At 42.6% G+C, this 19,003-nt stretch overlaps 1 protein-coding gene and 1 long non-coding RNA gene across 2 annotated transcripts in view; one reads left to right on the forward strand and one right to left on the reverse strand.

Annotated features, from left to right (window-relative positions):
• The window catches only part of LOC140657744 (uncharacterized), an 87,232-nt gene that overhangs the window by 36,584 nt on the left and 31,645 nt on the right, over nucleotides 1–19,003 (reverse strand). Inside the window, exons 13-15 of the long non-coding RNA XR_012044467.1 lie at nucleotides 15,026–15,081; nucleotides 12,511–13,933; nucleotides 10,797–10,936 (exon numbers count right to left, since the gene is read on the reverse strand). This is a non-coding gene — a long non-coding RNA (uncharacterized lncRNA). The remainder of the gene's footprint in view (nucleotides 1–10,796; nucleotides 10,937–12,510; nucleotides 13,934–15,025; nucleotides 15,082–19,003) is intronic.
• IQCA1 (IQ motif containing with AAA domain 1) overlaps nucleotides 1–19,003 on the forward strand; it is a 110,077-nt gene that overhangs the window by 3,245 nt on the left and 87,829 nt on the right. The window contains exons 2-5 of the mRNA XM_072875236.1: nucleotides 7,622–7,946; nucleotides 11,519–11,632; nucleotides 13,829–14,017; nucleotides 14,733–14,804. Of these exons, the coding sequence (XP_072731337.1) occupies nucleotides 7,622–7,946; nucleotides 11,519–11,632; nucleotides 13,829–14,017; nucleotides 14,733–14,804 (700 nt within the window). The remainder of the gene's footprint in view (nucleotides 1–7,621; nucleotides 7,947–11,518; nucleotides 11,633–13,828; nucleotides 14,018–14,732; nucleotides 14,805–19,003) is intronic.

Below are 19,003 nucleotides of genomic sequence, written 5' to 3' on the forward strand. Positions count from 1 at the left end.
TTATTCCACTGCTTTACTAAGCTTCGTATCAGGATAGAGACAGGACACTCAGGAAGCGCTCAGCGATATTCTCTTAGGGTCAATAAGCTCCAGCAGCCAGCCAAAAGAAAAGTCAGCACGTCCAGACACGCTTGACATTTTCTAAGGACAGTTGTAGTGCTCACAAGAGAGCATGCCCATTACATTTGCTGTAGGGTTGAATAAGAAGTGCCGGACGTATCGCACTTCCTAAAGTGCTCAAACCCCAGCATTTGCATACAGACGTACATTTTGTTCCAGACATTGAGCAGGAGATTTACACAGATGTTTTTGCATTTATGTTTTCCTGCTGTGTTTCCTCCTCTTTTATGAATTTATTTACCATTTACTTGACCTGTAGGATCTTGACCAGTAATTTCTTTACTTGCCCGAACTGCCCTAGTCCAGACACATTCAAAGCTGAGTCTTGGCACTGCTACCATTTGTAGCAGGTTTTAATCAGCTACAAGACATTTGCCACTGCCACCAAGGAGCTTTAAACAATCAAAAAGCTTTAAAATTTAATCTCATGTCACAAATAGAACTTATATTAAGTCAGTGGTTAAATATTAATCTAAGAGAAGATCTTTAGAATCTCCCCTTCTGCTTCCGGCAGAAACAACCAAAGGAGAGCTATGTATTTTGTCTTGCATCCCCAAAGCTCAGTTAAAGAAAATTAAGGTTGCAGAACCAAAGCGTAAGAAAATGTCAGTGCAACTTTAATCCCCTCTTCTCTACTCCACTTTACGTGGCTGCGTTACGATGCAGTTTCTTATGTTGTGGTCACATCCTATTTTCTTCCCACGGGGCCCCAGCCTCATTCAGCGATTGGGCTGTTGTTGAATATTTCTTTTTATCCCCTCATTCAGCATGTGGCTCCAGGCCATATTCCTCAAATTCCATCCAAACACCACAATTATTAGCTTCCTCCTGGGCATTCCTAGCATGTTCTCTCTCATACATCTCCCAAGCATTCACAGATAGATTCATCTTTGCCCCTCTTTCCACCCCTGGTGAGCATTAGCATGTCATCCTGCTTATGTTAAAGCAGGAAAACAGAGACAGAATCAAAATGATCACAGCTAAGACTCAAAGCTGCAACTCCCTCCTGTGCCTGCCTTCATCCTTAATGGGCAAGCAGGGAAAGATCTCGTGCGTTACTCGTACGTTGTCTCCTTTGGGAAAAAGCGTTGTCAGTAGAAGTGTCCCAGCAGCACTTGTGGGAGAAAACAGCGAAAGAAGAGGCTACAGTTTTCAAGAACCTGCGTAGACCGTGTTAACTTTGAGCTTAAAGCCTCCTGATGCTAAGCAGAGGCGAAGCAGCAGCCAGACACAGCATTTGCCCTTTATGCATGCAACTGTAGGCAGCTGGACAGGCGATGGCTCTTTCCTTTTCTAAGGGAAGAAAAAAATAAAAAATGCACATAAGGTGGTTAATGCCGAAATAAACTTCGTTACCACACCCAGTAAAACGTGGTATAGGTAAATGCTGCTTGGAGCTTTAGTAGGTAATGTCTTTTCAGCTCTGGCCTGTTTCTGGCTATCCATCTCTCAACAAAGAACTTACTACGGTATCTGCTGCAGCAATGCTACCCACTAATTGCATATAAGTTACCAAAGCTCTCCTTCCGCATCCTGTCATGCTTGCCTGGCCAGGAGGAATACTGCTTGCAAAGGAGAGGAGGCTGCTCTTCTCCTCCTTGCCTCAAAGCAAAGGGCAGCCTCCAGCCCAGGCAGGAGCTGCAGCCTGACAGGCAGAAGGATGGCCCTTAGAGCATGCTACAGCAAAGTTCAGCCTGGAATAATCTCTCCCCCGCCTTCATCACTTCGCTATGTCCTCCTGTAAGAAAACAGCCACTTTTCCAATCAGCCTTGTGAGTTTGGCTGGAGCAGGTGCTTGAGACCTGCTGAGGTGCGGCGTTGCCACTGCTGCTTAGTGAAGCAGGCTTCCTCGCCTTCCCTGCAGTTTCCCATTACCTTTATCCCACTAAAATCTTTTATCCCCTATTCACTTTCTGTCGTAGTACCAAAGACTGCAATTGGAGATGACAGAAGCGCAGAGCTGTTCATGTTAACAATGCCAGCAGGCTGTACGTTTTCTTCCCCAGCCACAACCAAAGCCTACTGAGGTTTATCCTTTATTTTCCCCATATGCTTCAAACTCTGTAAAACATCACGGCTAGGGCAAGCAAGCTTAAGGGAAGTCATCTGGCAGTATTACATTCACCACCAGCTAAGAAGTTTGGCATAATTGTAAGGCTAATCTTATTTTAGGAGCAAGGCAGGCCTGACCAAGCTCAGACCCACAAGTCAGCACTGCTCCAGACTGCAGGCGAAAGGCTTTTAAAACAGGAATTGAGTCAGACAACCTTTCAGTCAATTTGGTTGTGTCATAAGGACACACTGATCTCTGCTTCTCTCTGCAAAAAGTTTTCTCTATAATAAGACAAAAGAAAAAAAAAGAAAAGAGAGGGCTGCTCGTGTAACATATTTAGCCCAGCAATCACCATGCAATACCTGAGCAGGTTGTAGTGGGGGAACAGGTAACTCTGCTGACCTGAATAAGCCAGCAGTCATTTTCAGTCTGGTGATTTTTAGAAAGAGAGAAGAAAAAAAGACAAGCAGCAGCATTTGTGCAAGCCCCTTTTCCTCTTGGGGCCTCACTTTCCCCTCCCAACCTTTGTCTCTTGTTCCTTTATTTTACAGAGGCTGCAGGGCAGGGTTTCCCTCCCCTGTGTTTGCCCCGGGCTTAGCACAATGGCTGACCTGTCAAGCCCCAAGTATCTAGAGGAGACCCCGAGGACTGGCCCCTGCACGCACTTCCTTGTCACTAGACCCAAGTCTCAGCCACCTCTCCTCTGCTCCGTGACCGTTGCCTTGATCTGCGTGGTGGTGGATACGTGCTGGGCAAATTGTGCCCGAAGGAGCCCTGCTCCATCCCACAGATCCCTGCTGCAGCCCAGCTCCACAGCCCCTTGCTCTCACAAGCCCTGCCAGTGCTTTCTCCATTCCCTGTTCGATGGCCCAACACAGCGCAGTCTCATCTTCTGAGAAAGAAGAAATGCAGGTAGTTTGCAGTGGCAGCCCAGATGCTTCAGAAATATTTCAAAACACACACGATTTAGCACTCATGTAATCAAACAGGAGTTTCCATACAAGGTGAAGAGAGCTGGGCCAAGTCAGAGTCAAACGTTTTCCCTTCCGTCTCTTTACATGTGCCCATCCATCAGAAAAAAACAGTAGGGCCCATGCAATACTACACTTTGCATTTACATGGCTGGTGTGTGAAAGCATGAGATATTTCTGTCCTCGGAGGACAGACAGCCCAGAAAAACCAGGCATCAAAGAAGCCTAGGTTCAGCCCATATACAAATCCAGAGACAGACACAGCTTGGAGTGCAAACTGTGCCATGTCCTGGAATAACAGAAATAGCGTTCCCTTTGGCAGCTAAGTAAAAACCACCCAGACACTTGGGGGGGGGGGGGGGGGGACGGGGGGACGGCACACACAAAGGTAACCCCACTGATGCCAGATTCCGCTGCTGGCTCAAGAGTGGTCTGAGGCACAGTTTGCCCACTCAGCACAAATCCTTCCAAGAAGGGCATGCTTAAGTCTCAAAACCAATTCAATACAAGCAAGCTAACCTTAGTTGCACTCAAAACCAACATATTGTTTTAAGTGTAAGAAGAGACGGGTGAAGCAAACACACAGAGTTAGAGGGCCCTGGAATATTAAAATGAAGCAATGCTGAATTTGGCAGGATTTTAAACATCTCTTTATAACTTGAGCAGAAAAACATATTTTTAAGCTTCACTCTAAATAAGCAGATTAGGCTTTATTTTGAGCAATAAAAGTGAGAGTCAAACTAGAAGTCAGGCTATAGCAAAAGAGTCTTCTTAAGCCCTTGTTTTAGACTCCAGTTCTACTTTGTGGGAGAGAAGGGAAGGGACATTGGTTAGGAGGTAAAGCCTTGACCTTCCCCTTCAAGCTGTAAGCTGCCAGAGAACACTCTGGGGGCTCTAGAATTAAGTCACTTTATGTGTTTTTGCCTCATCCCATTAGTGTTGCTTATTTTCCCCATAACACTCCTATTTTGTAGTTGCTATGACAATTTGCAGCATTACTTACACTGCTATACACATGCAGAGATCAAGAGACAGACGTCTTTCTTTTCCAGGATTTAATAATCTTATGCCGCAAGTAGGAAAATTATGCTCAGTCCTGCTGGTTACCCGCACTTGTTAGGCTAGTTAGATGCTCTAATCCACTCTAATTCTGATGTAATATCCTGAGGCATGGATACAGCTCACAACCTACCCGTTACAGAACGGGAACAAACCTACGAGACGAACCAGTAACAGTAAATAAAAAGCCAGCGCTCTCAAGTCTGTGTTGTACTCCCCCCTTCAGTGCATGGAAGCAATTTTGAGGGAGTTTACAACTTAATGCAGAGAGAGACTGAGCAAACAGGCAAAAATTCAAATAGGTTTTAGGGGTCGCGTGCTTTCTGATTAACAGGCAAGGAGACTCAGTCCTGTCCTTTGCTTTTAACACGTAACCTTGAGGACATGCATTACTCCTTCTGACTACCCTTGAACTTGTTTGTCGCCAAAGCTGAAGGGCTCCTCGGGAATACAGCAGCTCTGCCAAGCCCCCCAGAAAGGGCTATAAACACCAAGCACATCTGATCCTTCAAACTAGTCCAGAAGGGCTCCCATTTGGACACCAGTAAAACCCGAAATAATTATTTTAATCCCGTTTGGGGAAGGGGAAACAAATGGCTGTGCATGTGTCCTCTAGTTTTTAATCAGGGTGAACCAAAGAAACACGCAAATCACATTTCTGCTTGCACTGTCCAATTATCAAGTATCTGCTGTTCCCCATCACATGCCTAACGAACTGAAGCACTAGGGCCAGGTCCCCCCCCAAGGTGTCAGTCACCCTGACTGCAACAGGTACACAGGAGCTACCAGCTTATCGCAGCTGAAAATTCAGGGAGTTCCACACCAATCTTTTCCTTCAATACTTCATTTTCCAGTGGGCCTGTCCCTTCTTTTGCCCTTATTTACACAGAAATGTGTAATCCCTGCTGCAAAAGCTACAAACATACCATCCATAGTCTTAACATCTGACCCACAACAACGTGCTTGCAATCATCTTAATGCTTATCTGATAAACTAATGCTTTATGGAAGCAATTATGTTCCATCTATATTGTCTTATGTTAACGTACTCTGAAGGGCTAGAGCACTCCATTCCCCTCCTCCCTCAAAAAGTCATTCAAAATATAAAAAGGAACTGGATATTAGCTGGCTCAGCAGGAGGAACCACTTGACATTCCTCAGTCAGAGGAGGCAGAAAGGGAGATCATTGTAAATTGGAGTGGACAATCGTGGAGTCGGTTCTCGTTGCGGTACAATCTGTTGTCTCCATGCAATAACCTGCATTCGAAACGCTCTAGCCCGAGGATACCCACTGTTCATAAATCAGCCGTATGGTTGTGGGGACAACCTACAGGGCCAGGCTTTCTCAAAGATTTATAACCTCCCTGCTATCAAATGGTCTGTGAGTAGGCACAGCTAAGTACAATACCACGTTGTTTCCTTCTGTGCTGGAAAACCCCGTGAACCTCACACCAGCATACGTTCTTCTGCGTCCTGACTTGAGAGGAAGCGTACAAAACTCCCATTGATCAACCTGCAGAGCTGTTAGGTCAAAGCTAATGCTGGTCTTGTTTGTGCCAATCTTCTCCACTCTGCTGGTTTTATTTTGTTTATCTCCTGCACCTGGGTTAATTGCTGCAATTGAGTGATTCGGGTGGTGCAATGGGATGTAAATGAAGTTGGAAAAAAGGAAGGGGAAAGACCTGGGTGGGCTGCAGAGGCTTTAGGAAAAGCAAGACCAGCTGCATCCTGCAGAAACCCAGGTCAGCTAAAAAGTATAATATGCACTTTAAAAAGTTAATGGTGCAAATTCAATAGCAGGGTTCAGATTGTTGGTGGTTTTGCTGACTGCAGCAGGGAGTCCCAGCAGCATCCTGGACACGCAGCACGCACCCCACGCTCGGGGAACTTGTGGGCTGGAGTTTGTCCTGTCCGCCTCACTGGTCCCTCTTGCAGCACAAGCCTCAGGTCATTCTGTACTCCGAGACTGGGAACGATAAGATCAGCTGACAAAGCTCCAACTTGGGCATTTATTATCAAGCACGAGCAATGTTAACAGCTGCCCAGCTCCCTTTTCAGAATTAATACACAGGCTGCTCAGACTGTGAGCATAATCCCTCAATGCTGCTCAGACTAGCAAGAGGTCTGCTCTGAAAGCTCATCTAATGGAGGCAGGGCCTTTTACTGTTTTCATCTGTCTTTGAGAGGCTCTAGGAACAGCAAGCAATAGCTAGGTTAAGCACATGGATGGGTCTAGATTGCACCATTAAGGCAAATAGCCTTTATTTCTAGGTCTAAGAAAGTCAGCTTTCCCTGTTACCTTAGCCCACTCTTTTCCCCTCCTCCCGCAAACCTGGCAATGTGAATCAAGAAACTGTTTTCCTCCCAGCATAAACTGAGTCTCGGTGCAAAAGAAGTTTCTTAGCTCTGCTGATAGAGAAGCATTTTCAAAGATGTAAGGTTTTTTTGAAGCCTGTTGCTCCCAAGGGACAGTCTCCACCTGACAGAGAGAGGTTACAAAGTAGAACAGGACCCAAACGGGTCTTTCACCACCGGGGACTTTAGCACCTTTCCCTGACAAACCTGCTGCTTGAACTCTTCTCTGAATAAAAGCCTCATTGCCCAGTGTCTGTTTCTTGCTCCTTTAGGATGATTTCCCACAATATTCTGCACTGATCTGCATTTACCATGAAAAGCCACTGACAGCCAGTCCACGCTCACATCAGAGGTCCACCTATTCCTACCAAAAGTACCAAGTAAACAGCATTTATGACTTCTGGAAATGAAGCTGGCCTTAGGTGACCTCTTCCATATCACATAGTTCTCTAGCCACTGGACCAGACATTTAGCAATTGCTTGGAGTACAACAGTTGCTACCATAGAAATTAATTATTTTCCTCACTTCACATTTGAAATAGTGCCCGTAGCTACGCTCTAGCCTTGGCACCAATACAGCCCTTATCCTACAATTAGTTCTGAGCAACCATTTCAGAAAGGCAACACACACTGTAGAAACATCAATTGGTCCTCATCCCAAACATGGAGAGGCCTAAAACAGACCTTTGCCCATCATAAGGTCTATTATTAAACCATCTTCTCAATTAGCACCATGGACTGAAACTCGTGGCACTACTGGGGGCTGTAGCTTCAAGCATTTGGAGGATGCTTCAAGCATGTTAAGAATGAAGTTGAAAAGTTTAACTGTTAAGCTCTCATTAATAAAACAACATTTGAAGATTCCCATTTTTAAAACAATCAAAGAGAGGAACTTTTGCTAACGGTTTTTAAAATACATTCTAGTTAAAATCAATTTATAAATATAATGGCTCACATTTCCAGGCTTGCTTTTTTAAGAAATCCGCACACGCAGAGCCCTGGCATCATTGTGTGCTAACTCTTGCTTTCATGCCTGGTTAACATAGTCTCCTCTTTTCAATTAGCACTTACAATAAGATGTGGACAGATGCCCAGAAAGACCTCGACATCCAGCTCCGGAGGGAAAGAGAAGAGTTCCTCCAGCCAGAGAAGGACCGCGTGAAAGTATTCAACATGTTAGCCACTTCCTACATCAAATACATGCAAATCTTCCGAAAGTTGGAGATGGCCCATGACCAGCTCGTTCACCAGCAGAAACGGACAGTCATTCGGCAAGTGCTAGATGGTGTGATTGGCCGAATCCTGGAGATGAAAAAAGAGATGGTGGAGCTGGAGAACTCGGAGTTTCATTACATCGATAATATCCTGGAAGATCTAAAGCTTCTCCCGGTAAGTCTACCTCTGTTATGAGCAAATTCATAGGAACTTGGCCTATCCTGTATTTTAAGGACAGTCACATTTACTTGCAGTCTGTGAAGTTCCACCAAGTGATTTAGCTTGCTGCATGTTCACTAGTGTACTGGGTGATCAGTAATTATGGCGTTTTTATTAAAGATCAGAGTATATGTGATCTATAATGAGCATTAGATATCGGAGTGTGATGGGTTGACCCTGGCTGGATGCAAGATTTTAAAAGCTGATGTGCTTGATCAATATGTTGCATTTCCGCTTCTCCGTAGCAGCACAGGCTCTGTGGATCTTTCACTTGCACGTATCTTAACATGAAGTCTTATTAGCTTAGACAGCTTCGCTATTAATGTCAGCAGCTTGACTCTGCCTGATTTTAATGTGGGATTAGGTAGAAGATAGGCAACTGATAACCAAGGTACAGTCCACTTCAGTCTGCCCTTTGCATAACTGTGAATCAGCCTGGCCACAGGCCTCGCCCGGAGATTACAGATCATGCTAGAAGTTGCATGGTCTGGTCTACTAGCTCATAGTACAACAAACTACTAAAGTGAGAAATCTGAGACGAGCCTCTTACTGTAAAGGAGGCAGGGGCTGGGAGCACAGTCAAGGTCCAGGGTTCAGGATTGCTTAATGTAAAAGCAGCCCCCGACACACAGCCCGCTAAACCAGATGAGTACAGCGAGAAGGCAAAGTCTCGGAGCTGCGCTCCAAAAGCAGTGTGAAAACGTAGCTGCAAAAAGCTGGTTACTTCTCTCGCAGACAGCTCCACCTACTGTCAAATTCAGGTACCGCTGCTAGCAGCTTTTCTAAAGAAAGAGTTGGAGCTTAAATTCCTGCTTTTTTCAGGATCCTAGTTATAACGTGAGATAAATTGCCTGATATCATTATAGCGTTATTTTGCTTTGCAAACGTGTTTCTGTTTGCAATTGCACATGTATTTCACTCTGCAAATTGAGGATTGTAACTGCCGTGAATTTTCACCAGCTCTTTACCTTCTATGTTAGTCACAGCAGAGAACTATTTTAAACTATGCAAAAGCATACTGGAGAACATAAACACATCTCCGGGGAAACAGATTCCTCAAATCATATTTTGAAATCGTTAAGCACTGCTGTTTTCATGACTTATCAGTGAATCAACCTGCAGCAAAAAGTTGGCAAGTCTGAAAAGTCATGCTTGACATCTATTAAAAAACAAGCATAAATTCAAATTCCTGCACCACACCTTAATTTTAAGAAGGCATGACATACCTACCTACTAAAAAAAAAAAAAAAGCACTGAAGAGATTTCAGGCTTTTTCAGAGAAAACATTATTTTCCATAATAGATAGGAATACAGATTTACTTTTTTTTTTAATAAAATAATCACATATTCTTGGTTCCAAAACAAAATTACTGGCCAGTGCTTAACAAATAACTGCTATTTCTTAAAGAATCTGCCCAGAAAGGATATCTCTAGTCCTTCCTTTCTCTGTATTATCATGGGCTAAAATCCAGCACGATCATAGGCAGAGAACACAACAGAGTAGTCGCGTTTTACATCTCATGCAATGACATTGCATACTTTTTACTACGTCACTGTAAGGCCAAGCTTCATCTCTCCTTAGTTCTGTGCCTCATGTTTTTGTACAGTTGCCTTCCAACACTCAGCCACGCCACTTCCTGGGGTAATTGCAAAGGTATTTGGATACACAAATCCCATGCGGAGCCGGGAGTGGCTAAAAGGCTGCAAATTTGACTTGAGGATAAACATCACAAACCTAACTTTTCACTTCTGGGCCCCAAAAAGAGATTATAAAGAGAAGTAGTCTCCCTACTGCCCACCCCTTCCAGCCCCAGTATTACAGCTTTGATCTCATCTTTACAGTCAGTAAAAGTCACAGTCCAGAATTACTTGCAATTAAAGCCCGGGTTAGACATCAGAGGTACTCATCACCCCTACGCTGACCAACTCGCACTGCTACCTGGCAGCATAAAAGCCCTCTCGTTCTATGCGGGGTGTCCAGACAAACCGCTTGATTTCTTATACCTGAAGACAGCCAGATTTGTAACCCATCCTAGAGCGATTTGCACTCTTGAAGTACAATGTATAATCATTTCCATCACCAGTCAAGGATACTTGGAGGCGCAAACAGGGAGCTTAACGAGACAAATATTTAGAAACTTTAGCAGACCAGATCTCTGCATTGATAAAATCAGTAGGGATAAATACAGTCCTACCTGGAAGCTTTCTTATGCTGCCATAATAGGGATGTCCCGGTCTGTGCAGTATGCAACTGAGGGAATTAGTAATGAAATCTTGAAGTTTGCAGTTCACGGTGGCTGTTTTCATTGGCCACAGCCTTCCCTGCAAATTCTTGCTCTAGGAATTGGAAGGCCTTAGAGCTCACAAGCAGCACATTTGCCATGTGCCTGTGTCAAGGCAGGAGTGGTGCTTGTCCTTTACAGCCAGCACTTTTCTCCCTCTGTATCCGTCCACACCAGAGGTGACATTGAGACTGCAAAGGATCAAGTCAGAGGTCTCCCTGAGCAGGTCAAAGCGCACCAAGTTTCCATATCAGACAAAACAGAGGGCACTAATAGCGCAGCATCAAGTCTTGTACCTGTCTTAGGCTCATTGGGCAAAAAGAACAGCTGCCCACATATACCTGGGGACAAATTATTGTGTAATTTGACTGTATAACTCCTCACGAGTAGCACAACAGGGTAACTATACTGCCTGCCTCCCCCTAACCCCGCAGGTGAATCATTTGCTTGAGGAAATATTCTAGATGTTCCTGAAACATCTAGAAGACACGTTTCCCCCCCCCCCCCAAAGAAATATACTTGCCAGTAGTTATTCCTGAAGTATCGTCTCCAGTCTTCAGTGGGATACAAAGAACACATTCTGCCACTCGGCAGCATCTTAACTTTTGGGGTGGTTTTTTGTCTGCCTGTGTCCTTTTTTCATTTCTCAACAACAGTGAAATTCTACAGGAGAAGAATGGGTAGAAATGTGAATCAGTTACATCATTTTAATGATAGAAACAAGTAAAGACAGCCACTTCTAACCACGCCTGATTTTGAGAAGTGACTGAGATATCCCAGTCACAGATGGTGACAGTCTGTCTACAGGTAGAAATACCTGTAATGAACAGAATTGTGCTTTGGTTCCTTGTAATGGTTAAAAAATAATGCAAGAGAACAGACCTATTTTTCATGTTGATTAAAAAAAAGAAGTGGGATGATCATACCACCAGAGGTATTCAATTCAGTGGAGATCAGGTTTAAGTTTCTGGCAACTCTACCAAATATTTTAACACTTTGATAACATAATTGAGCCATTATAAAAAGAAAGATTTCTGACCTGCCATGGTTGAGAAATTGGGTTGATTTATTTGTTTTTGTTGAATTAGGCCTTAAGTAATTGCAAAGTAACAGCGGTCAAATTCCCCAACGCTCCAAAATATTCCACAATCTCAGTCCAATTTCATTGCTTTGTAAAGTTGTTCAATTAATAATGTGATTTTAATGCAGTTCTAAAAAACATCTCATGACTATTTCTTCCTCTAGGAAGACATAGAAGTACCTATCCCAAGGTATTTCATTAAAGAAAAGCTGGAAGTCCTGCAGCAGAGGGAGAAAATCCTTGATCAGATTTTGCTTAATGCTGGATTGCAAATACAGGTAAGCGTACCACATACCTACATAATAACACGTTTAACTTTTTTAGTTTATAGCCACACGTGTCTCAACACACGAGCCACTGAAAAGTACTTTTCTAGCACTTAGGAAGTAAAAGTCTGTTTACAGATAAGGCACAAACAGAAAGTAACATTAAATTTTCCTGTCTAACAATATCCAGTCACATCTTGAGTCTGGTTAAGACTGAAATGAATCGACTCTGCTTTATGTGTGCGAGAGTGTCAGAGAAAGGGCAGCACTTCGGCCAACGTTAGTAGGTGCTTTATTTGTCTAGCTAACTCTCATCACGTAATTAGTCCTACTGAAATCAAGTTGGGGTTAAGTTTTACTGAACCAGGATTCCTAACTGGAATAGGGAAAACTCAAGAGTTCAGGTCAGCACAACTGTTAGCATTCAGTTGTTTATAACCTCTGAACAATGACTGCAGTCTCTTCTGTACAACTATAGAGCTGCAGCTGCTAGGAGGAGTAGAAAATTGAGTTTTGGCAGAGCAGAAGTCATTACAGAGAAGTACATGAGCACTCCAGTAAAGACTGTTCTGGATTTGATATACTTTTGACCTTTTTGAAATGGCACATTGCCTACAAGCAGTCATTGCTAACCTGAAATAAACAACTGTGCCTACATGTCTGGATGACTTAGATTCATAGATGTTATAGCCGTAAGAGACAGTCCCGATCAGACCACTTAGTCAAACTGCTGCACTGCCCCAACCATTGAATTCTCCACCAGTGCTGGTGGGGGCACTCTGCATATTGATCCTAGAAAGCAAGGGAGGGAAGGTTCCCAGGGAAAGGAACAGCACCGGTCAGACAGAGGCAGTCTGCAGAGACAGAGTGCTGGCTCTCTGCTAGATTACTTTAATGGGCAGCTGCAGTCCTCTTGGCCTCCACAGTACATCTCTGGGTAAATTCTCTGCTCTTCTAGTGGCCTGATGTTGGTCTGTGGAGATGCTGTGTTCTGGCACGTTACATCTTGAAGCCTTTTTGTTTCCCACAGTTTTGCTCTCACCCCTTTTCTGTGTGGCATCCGTTACAGATGAGACTATCCGGTGTGCAGCCAGCTCACCTGGGAGCACCAGGCTCTTGCACTTTAGAGACTGGCAGGGTCCACGTCTCCCTTGCCGGGATGCCACAAGAGAGGCACAGGATTCAATAAACATAAATTAAATAATCTCACACAGTATGAGTCCAGTGCCCTGTGCTGCACTTCCAGTTCAATCACCGCTGGGATTGCTAGAGGGTTGTCAGCACTTCTACGTGCATTGTAGCAAGCCACGTACACTCAGGAAATCCTAACTGCTGTGTAACAAACCACTGTATTCTTCAGCGTCCATGGCAGTGCTGTTACAGGGAGTCTAACGTACATCAAAAACAGTGGAGTTCATCAGAAGAGCCTGCTCTGAAGATCATTTGTCCTTCTATGCAATTCTGTTGTAGAAAGCCCTGCTGAAAATGTAGTAGATAGTGAGCTCCACACAGTATATATGGAAGCATCAAATGTGAACTGTCTCCAATAGAGGGATTAATGTCAAGGAAGGACAATAATTCCGCTTTTCCATGGGGAGCATGAGGGGCTAACAAGAGTTCTCAGGAGTGAGAAGGGGGAGTCCCTCTCTCCAGCTCCACTGTTCTGACATGTTTTTCCCCAAGCCTCTTTATTTGGGCTGGGCTGACCAGGCTCAGAACAGCCCGTCCTTCATTCAGCAAGAGAGCCGGGGTCCCAGCAGCACATCCAGAAACCCATCCCTTCGGAAACATAAAAGGAAGACATTCCATAGCCTAAGAAATTCTCCTTTTAATAGGACAAATCCCTGTGGTTCTTTATGTCTTTTTTTCCCAAATGGATAAAGTTCAGCAGGATGCATAAGCCATACAGAGCCATTCTTGCTTCCCACTGTAGCATCAGGCTTTCCTTGTCACACATCAGCGTGTCAGGTTCACTTTCTCTTAAAGGTCCTCAGAAAAACACACCTCTCAAGATATCAAACTTCCAAGATACTGCAAGATATAGCACTGAGACAGGAGTCTCTGCTGTTTGTGACAGGGAGTTTTTGTCTTAAAGTTTTCACAAGAAGTTCATTGGTTGTATTGTTTGCTAAATGAGGTAAGCAATTAACAAAACACATAACTCTAATACTTTGCTTTGTCCATTCCTTTTTGGCTGTACCATTCAAGAAACCGCTCAAGGCCATGACATTTGAAGAAGCCATTAAAATTATCCAGGTTGCAGAACGGGCTCGCCAAGGCCGTTGTCGAGCAGCATTCATGAAGCAAATTTACCTTGAAGAGAAGAGAGAAAGACAAACTAAACTTCAGGTCCAGATGGGTCCACATCCAGATGATGCTGCCACTTGCATTCAAAAGGTGAAATCTCTGATTTAACAGCAGTTCTGACAGAACCAAATGGCAGTGTTTTGTTCAGAAGAACAGCAGTAGACAAACACAGCTCATAGCATGGGAAGCATTCTGAAATGACAGCTTTCAGGGTGTCTAGGAAGGTGACATACATCATTTAAACCACTTAGCAAAATGAGACAGGACCCTAGATGCGAGATCAATGAGAACAGTCCCGCACTGGCAATGCAGGATGACTTTATAACCTACATGTTGTTTTTCCATTCTGATTTTTATGACCTCAGTTCTCCTTCTGGCATCCCCTTGGAATCCAGTGCATCTCAGGGAATTCATGCCTTTTCCTGTGATCTCTGAGGAAAGAGTTCATTCCATATCTTGAAAAGATGAGAAAGGGAGATCACTGCTAGATTCCAGAAAAAGTCCTTACACATGAATAATTCAGACAATTCAGCCTGATGAGTACAGGAGTGCAGTCTAAATCTTAAGTCTAAACACTTTTTGAACGTTGATGTTGTGTTTAGAAGCTAGATATACCAGTGTGAGGGGATAACAAATCTCAGAATTTGTTTTAAAAAAAATAGCAGATGGCAACCTGTTAAAGAGTAATAGTTTCAATTGTATATTGTGCCTTTCCTTCCTCTATTTGTTTTTTCCTGTGTCTGCCACAGTAAAGGAAGCTGTAACAAGGCCCATTTATCTCATTAGAGTTTTGTTTACAATTCAGGTTTGGCATGGATATATCCAGCGCAAGAAAACAGAGAAAATGAGAGAAGAGGAAATGATATTTCTGGGGATGGTAAGTAGTGCTGCCTAGAGAATATAAAATGCCACAGTCTGTTTGTTCTTCAGACTTTTGTAATTTAGCAGAAGATGGGAAATTAATTTCTAAGATTCTTCCTATTTTAAAAGGAGTCTCTGCGGAATACAGAACTAAACTGAAATGGTAGATGGCACAGAAGTAGCACAATTTGTCTTATGCTGCGTGCTTTTGTGCTATATATACGTAGTCCGATATACCTTCAGATGTGGAAACAGGTGGTGTAGAACTTGCCGCAGGTTTGAGGGAATTTGACCTAGGCATGACAGAACAAGGAAATTTTATTAATCAATTTTTAATTCATAATTCCAAGACACTTGAGCTGCCTTATTCCTGGAGCAGAATTAAAGCAGCAAAGTCTTCTTCTCCCACCCCTTTGCAAGCCACTGTATATGTATGTCAAGAGTAGGGAAAAGAGACATTAGAACTGCCATATTAATACGTCAATATTTCCGTAAGTCCATCTAGAAATAATCAAATACTCCTCACATCATACTGCAGAAGTACAGGGAAGTGAACAGCTGCCCATGGTCAGTTAGATCGCATGGGGTGAAAAAAAAACCCAAAACTGAAAGCACACCCTCTCCAGAAGGAACCTGTTCCTCCCACAATTAGAGAAGGTGTACCTCCTCCTCCCACCAACATCTTCCTTCCTAGCAAGTACCTGAGAAAGAGGATAAACTCTTTACAGTTGACATTTTCTTTGGCCACCACCAATTCTTTGGGTGCCTTCATTAGGCACTGATGGGTGTCAAGCCTCACAGCTCTCTTCAACTCCAGCCACAGTAGCGCAGCCCTTGTACGAAGTTCTAGTAAAGCTGCTTCACGGCACCGCGTTACAGAAACATTCATCACAGCTCTATGTTTGGTCGGTTTATTTATACCTCTATGTTCTACAGTTCTTAAATTATTAATTTAGAAACTTATCATTTAATTTTGAATTAAAACATGCTTTCTGCTTCTCCCAGACAATTTGGATGTTTTTTTTACCCAGCAATGGAGTTGCCCTTAGCTACATTACAGGTTTATGAAAACTAATTGTGCCTATAGCATACACCTGACAAGCATGTATCATCAGTTAAGAATGACCTTAAAATCTTATCTTTAGGAAGTAACATGTACATTTACCTAAGTTTTGCCGTGTTAAATATGGATAACACCTTATGGACTATTGCCTTTAATATCTGCTGGTCATTAACAGTAAACATGGCCAGCATAGCCAAACAGAGCTTTGGGTGCCGATTATGCCTCTGTTTAAGACAAAGAAAATTCCCAGAGATTTTAACTAGTGCAGACCTAAAGTGGTGAATATTTTGTGAATACTGAAAATAAACTAGAAATTATACCTTTTGCAAAACAAGGGATTGTTTCCTATCAAATCCCATGACAGTTTCTATCAAGTCTTAAAACTAGAGCCTTAGGAAGGAAATTAAGTCTGGTATCGGTTATTGGAGGGTTCACAGCCAAGCGCTCTTTTCACGGTGGCCGATAGTAGGAGTAACTGATAACTAGGATGTAAATAGCCTAGTTTATGGAGAGGAAATCTATAGGATCATAGGGATGAAGGGAATTAAAACCAAACACATAGAGTGTATTCATTTCCTGACCTCCATTTAGGAGCAAGAGAATTGATGTTTGCAACTCTGCACTCAGACTCATTATTCTTTATCAAGTATTTAATCAAAGGATGTGGGGAAAAAATGGATACCTCTAAATAATAATAATAATTAAAAAAAAATCTGTTCATCTTTCCAGTGTTTTTATATTCCCCATTTGTGTTTCCCTTTTACTTTTCATGCTGCATTCCCCTCCGTAGTCTCCAAAGGAAGCGAGTGGCAAGCAGGCATTGGTTCACACTGATAGATAGGCAGTGAGCTCCAAAGGTCAAGTCCCTTTGATGTATGATCATGTCACCCCTCTAAAAAATGACCACAGATCTTCATGTGTAAATATGTTGAATTTGCTTTTCTAATGCTGCACGACTTAGATAAATTAGAAGACCTAGCCATCCATTACTCCAAGTCCATCCCAAAGGAGACTTGGCTTTTACTGCAATAAATATAATTTCTCTTATAATTATAGCTATTTTTAAAATGTCCATGTTATTTTCATATAAAGACTGCTTTGCAAAAAGAGCTAGTCCATTTGAAGTTCTGAATAATTATTTTTTGGAAAAATTCAGTTGCGTTGGCCAAAAAAATATGGAAATATGTGCACCAAAGACCAGGAATTGTCCAGTCTTTTACTTAATTCAGTATTATTTTCTTTACTGTCTACTTACTTCAGAAAAATTTATGTATCTTTTCTGGAATTTGATTCTGTTTCATCTTTTGCTTGATGACAGAGTTGAAGCCTATGTTCCAGAGATTTTTCTTGGCTCAAAAGTAAAGGCTCATTATTATTATTATTTATTAAAGCTTAATTGCAGAAACAGCATGATTCCCTCAGCACATGTTTTTCTAAATCTCCGATAAATCACAACTTGCAATACCGGTTTAATTTGTAAAGAAAGGCAAGCCTCGCTAAGAGCACATATATCTTGATAACTGTATCCTGACCTGTTTCCTGATCTTCCTCACAGTGCTGTTTACTACCAGCTCCAGCGTGACCACCATAACCAATGTTCCAGGCATAGGTCTGTGTTTAAGCCACACCAACCACACTGATGTTGCAAAAAAAACACATTAAATTGTCTTGAAAACATGCACGTGGTGTCCAAACCAACCTGCATTTCCTTGCTCTGACTATTTTAACCGTTACGGCCCAATTATAACCTCCCATTTTCCCAGTTTTTAAACTAGTGCGGCGTAATTCTTCTGGTCTGTTTCTGGCATTTATAAGTTCCTTGTCATTAAACCCCACAGTTAGAGATTGCTGTGATTGTTTCATTTTGCTGCAGTGCAAACTAGCTATCAGCCTAGTGTAACTGGATGTGTGAACTGGTTTTTGGCAACTGCTTTGTCTCAGGGTGGTGCAAAACAGCCCAAGCCTAATAATGGATCTGCACTCGGCGCTCTCGCTAACAGACTCTCCTAACAGGACAGACCCTGCAGGAAGTTATAGTTACAATCTCAGAACACAGGCTACTGGAAAGAGGAAAAGCTGTTTTTAACATAAAATGTTAGGATAAACAGTTTGCAATCAGACTGATTTATGGAAGGGTAGGAGCAGCCTAGGGAACAAGGAATACAAAAAGACAAGACAAAATCCATCCCAATTTAGGGGCTCAGCCTACTGTTGCAACTTTGAGGCAGGAATACTCCGAAGGCCTGGACATCCCCTTGCTCATGTTTTCACTTAACGAGCACAAGTAATCAATCCCATTAGAGCCAAGTGCTCTACATACTTAAACAATTTATAGGACTGAGCCCCGCATGCTTTGGACATGCACACACGTAAACACCTTCTTGTCTCACAGATACATCTATTGATTTACAGTTACGCAGCTCTCGCACTGCTCTATTCCATAGTTTCAGCCCTTACCAAAGAGTTAGTGGCACAATACACGCTGATCCGATTTTCTCACGTAGTATTTCCACCATTCTTCCTCCTTCTAGATCCTTTTCGCATGAAAGGATCTATGTGGTCTTAAATAAAAACACTGTTCTCCCCTTCTTACCTCTTTTAAACATACCCTAATTTAGGCATGTTGTCTTGGATAATGCTTTTATTTATATCTGAGAAAACAGTCTGCCGAACATTCCTTGTTCTTTGAATTCCTGATAAATATAATTCATTTCATCCAGTCAGAAAAAAATTAGCATTTCCCAGAATAGCCTTCTGTGTAAACATTAGGCTGTGACTAAATAAATATTATATGGGATTTAACAAGCTGCAAACTCCTCCATAAGTAAGTAAAATTTAAAATATTTCTTCAGCTCTTGAAAGTGGGCAGTTACGGTAGTGGTACACACCAGGCCTGTTTTTATCAAGCATAAGATTAAAATTACTTTTGTTTTACTTGCAACCTAGATGACATTTAGATGTCAGCACAAAGTTAGATGTTATTTCACCAGGCATACATACACATCTAAACAGTGATAACTAATCTGTCCTGTTTTCAATAGAAATTTTAAACCTGCTTATTTTTGAAACAGAAAGACGCTGGGAAGCAAGAAGCCCGCCAAATAATTTGGCTTTCATTGGCTGGAGTCACACTAACAAAGAAATCACTACCT

The sequence above is a fragment of the Ciconia boyciana genome, chromosome 10 (assembly GCF_034638445.1).
Source record: "Ciconia boyciana chromosome 10, ASM3463844v1, whole genome shotgun sequence".
NCBI lineage: Eukaryota > Metazoa > Chordata > Aves > Ciconiiformes > Ciconiidae > Ciconia > Ciconia boyciana.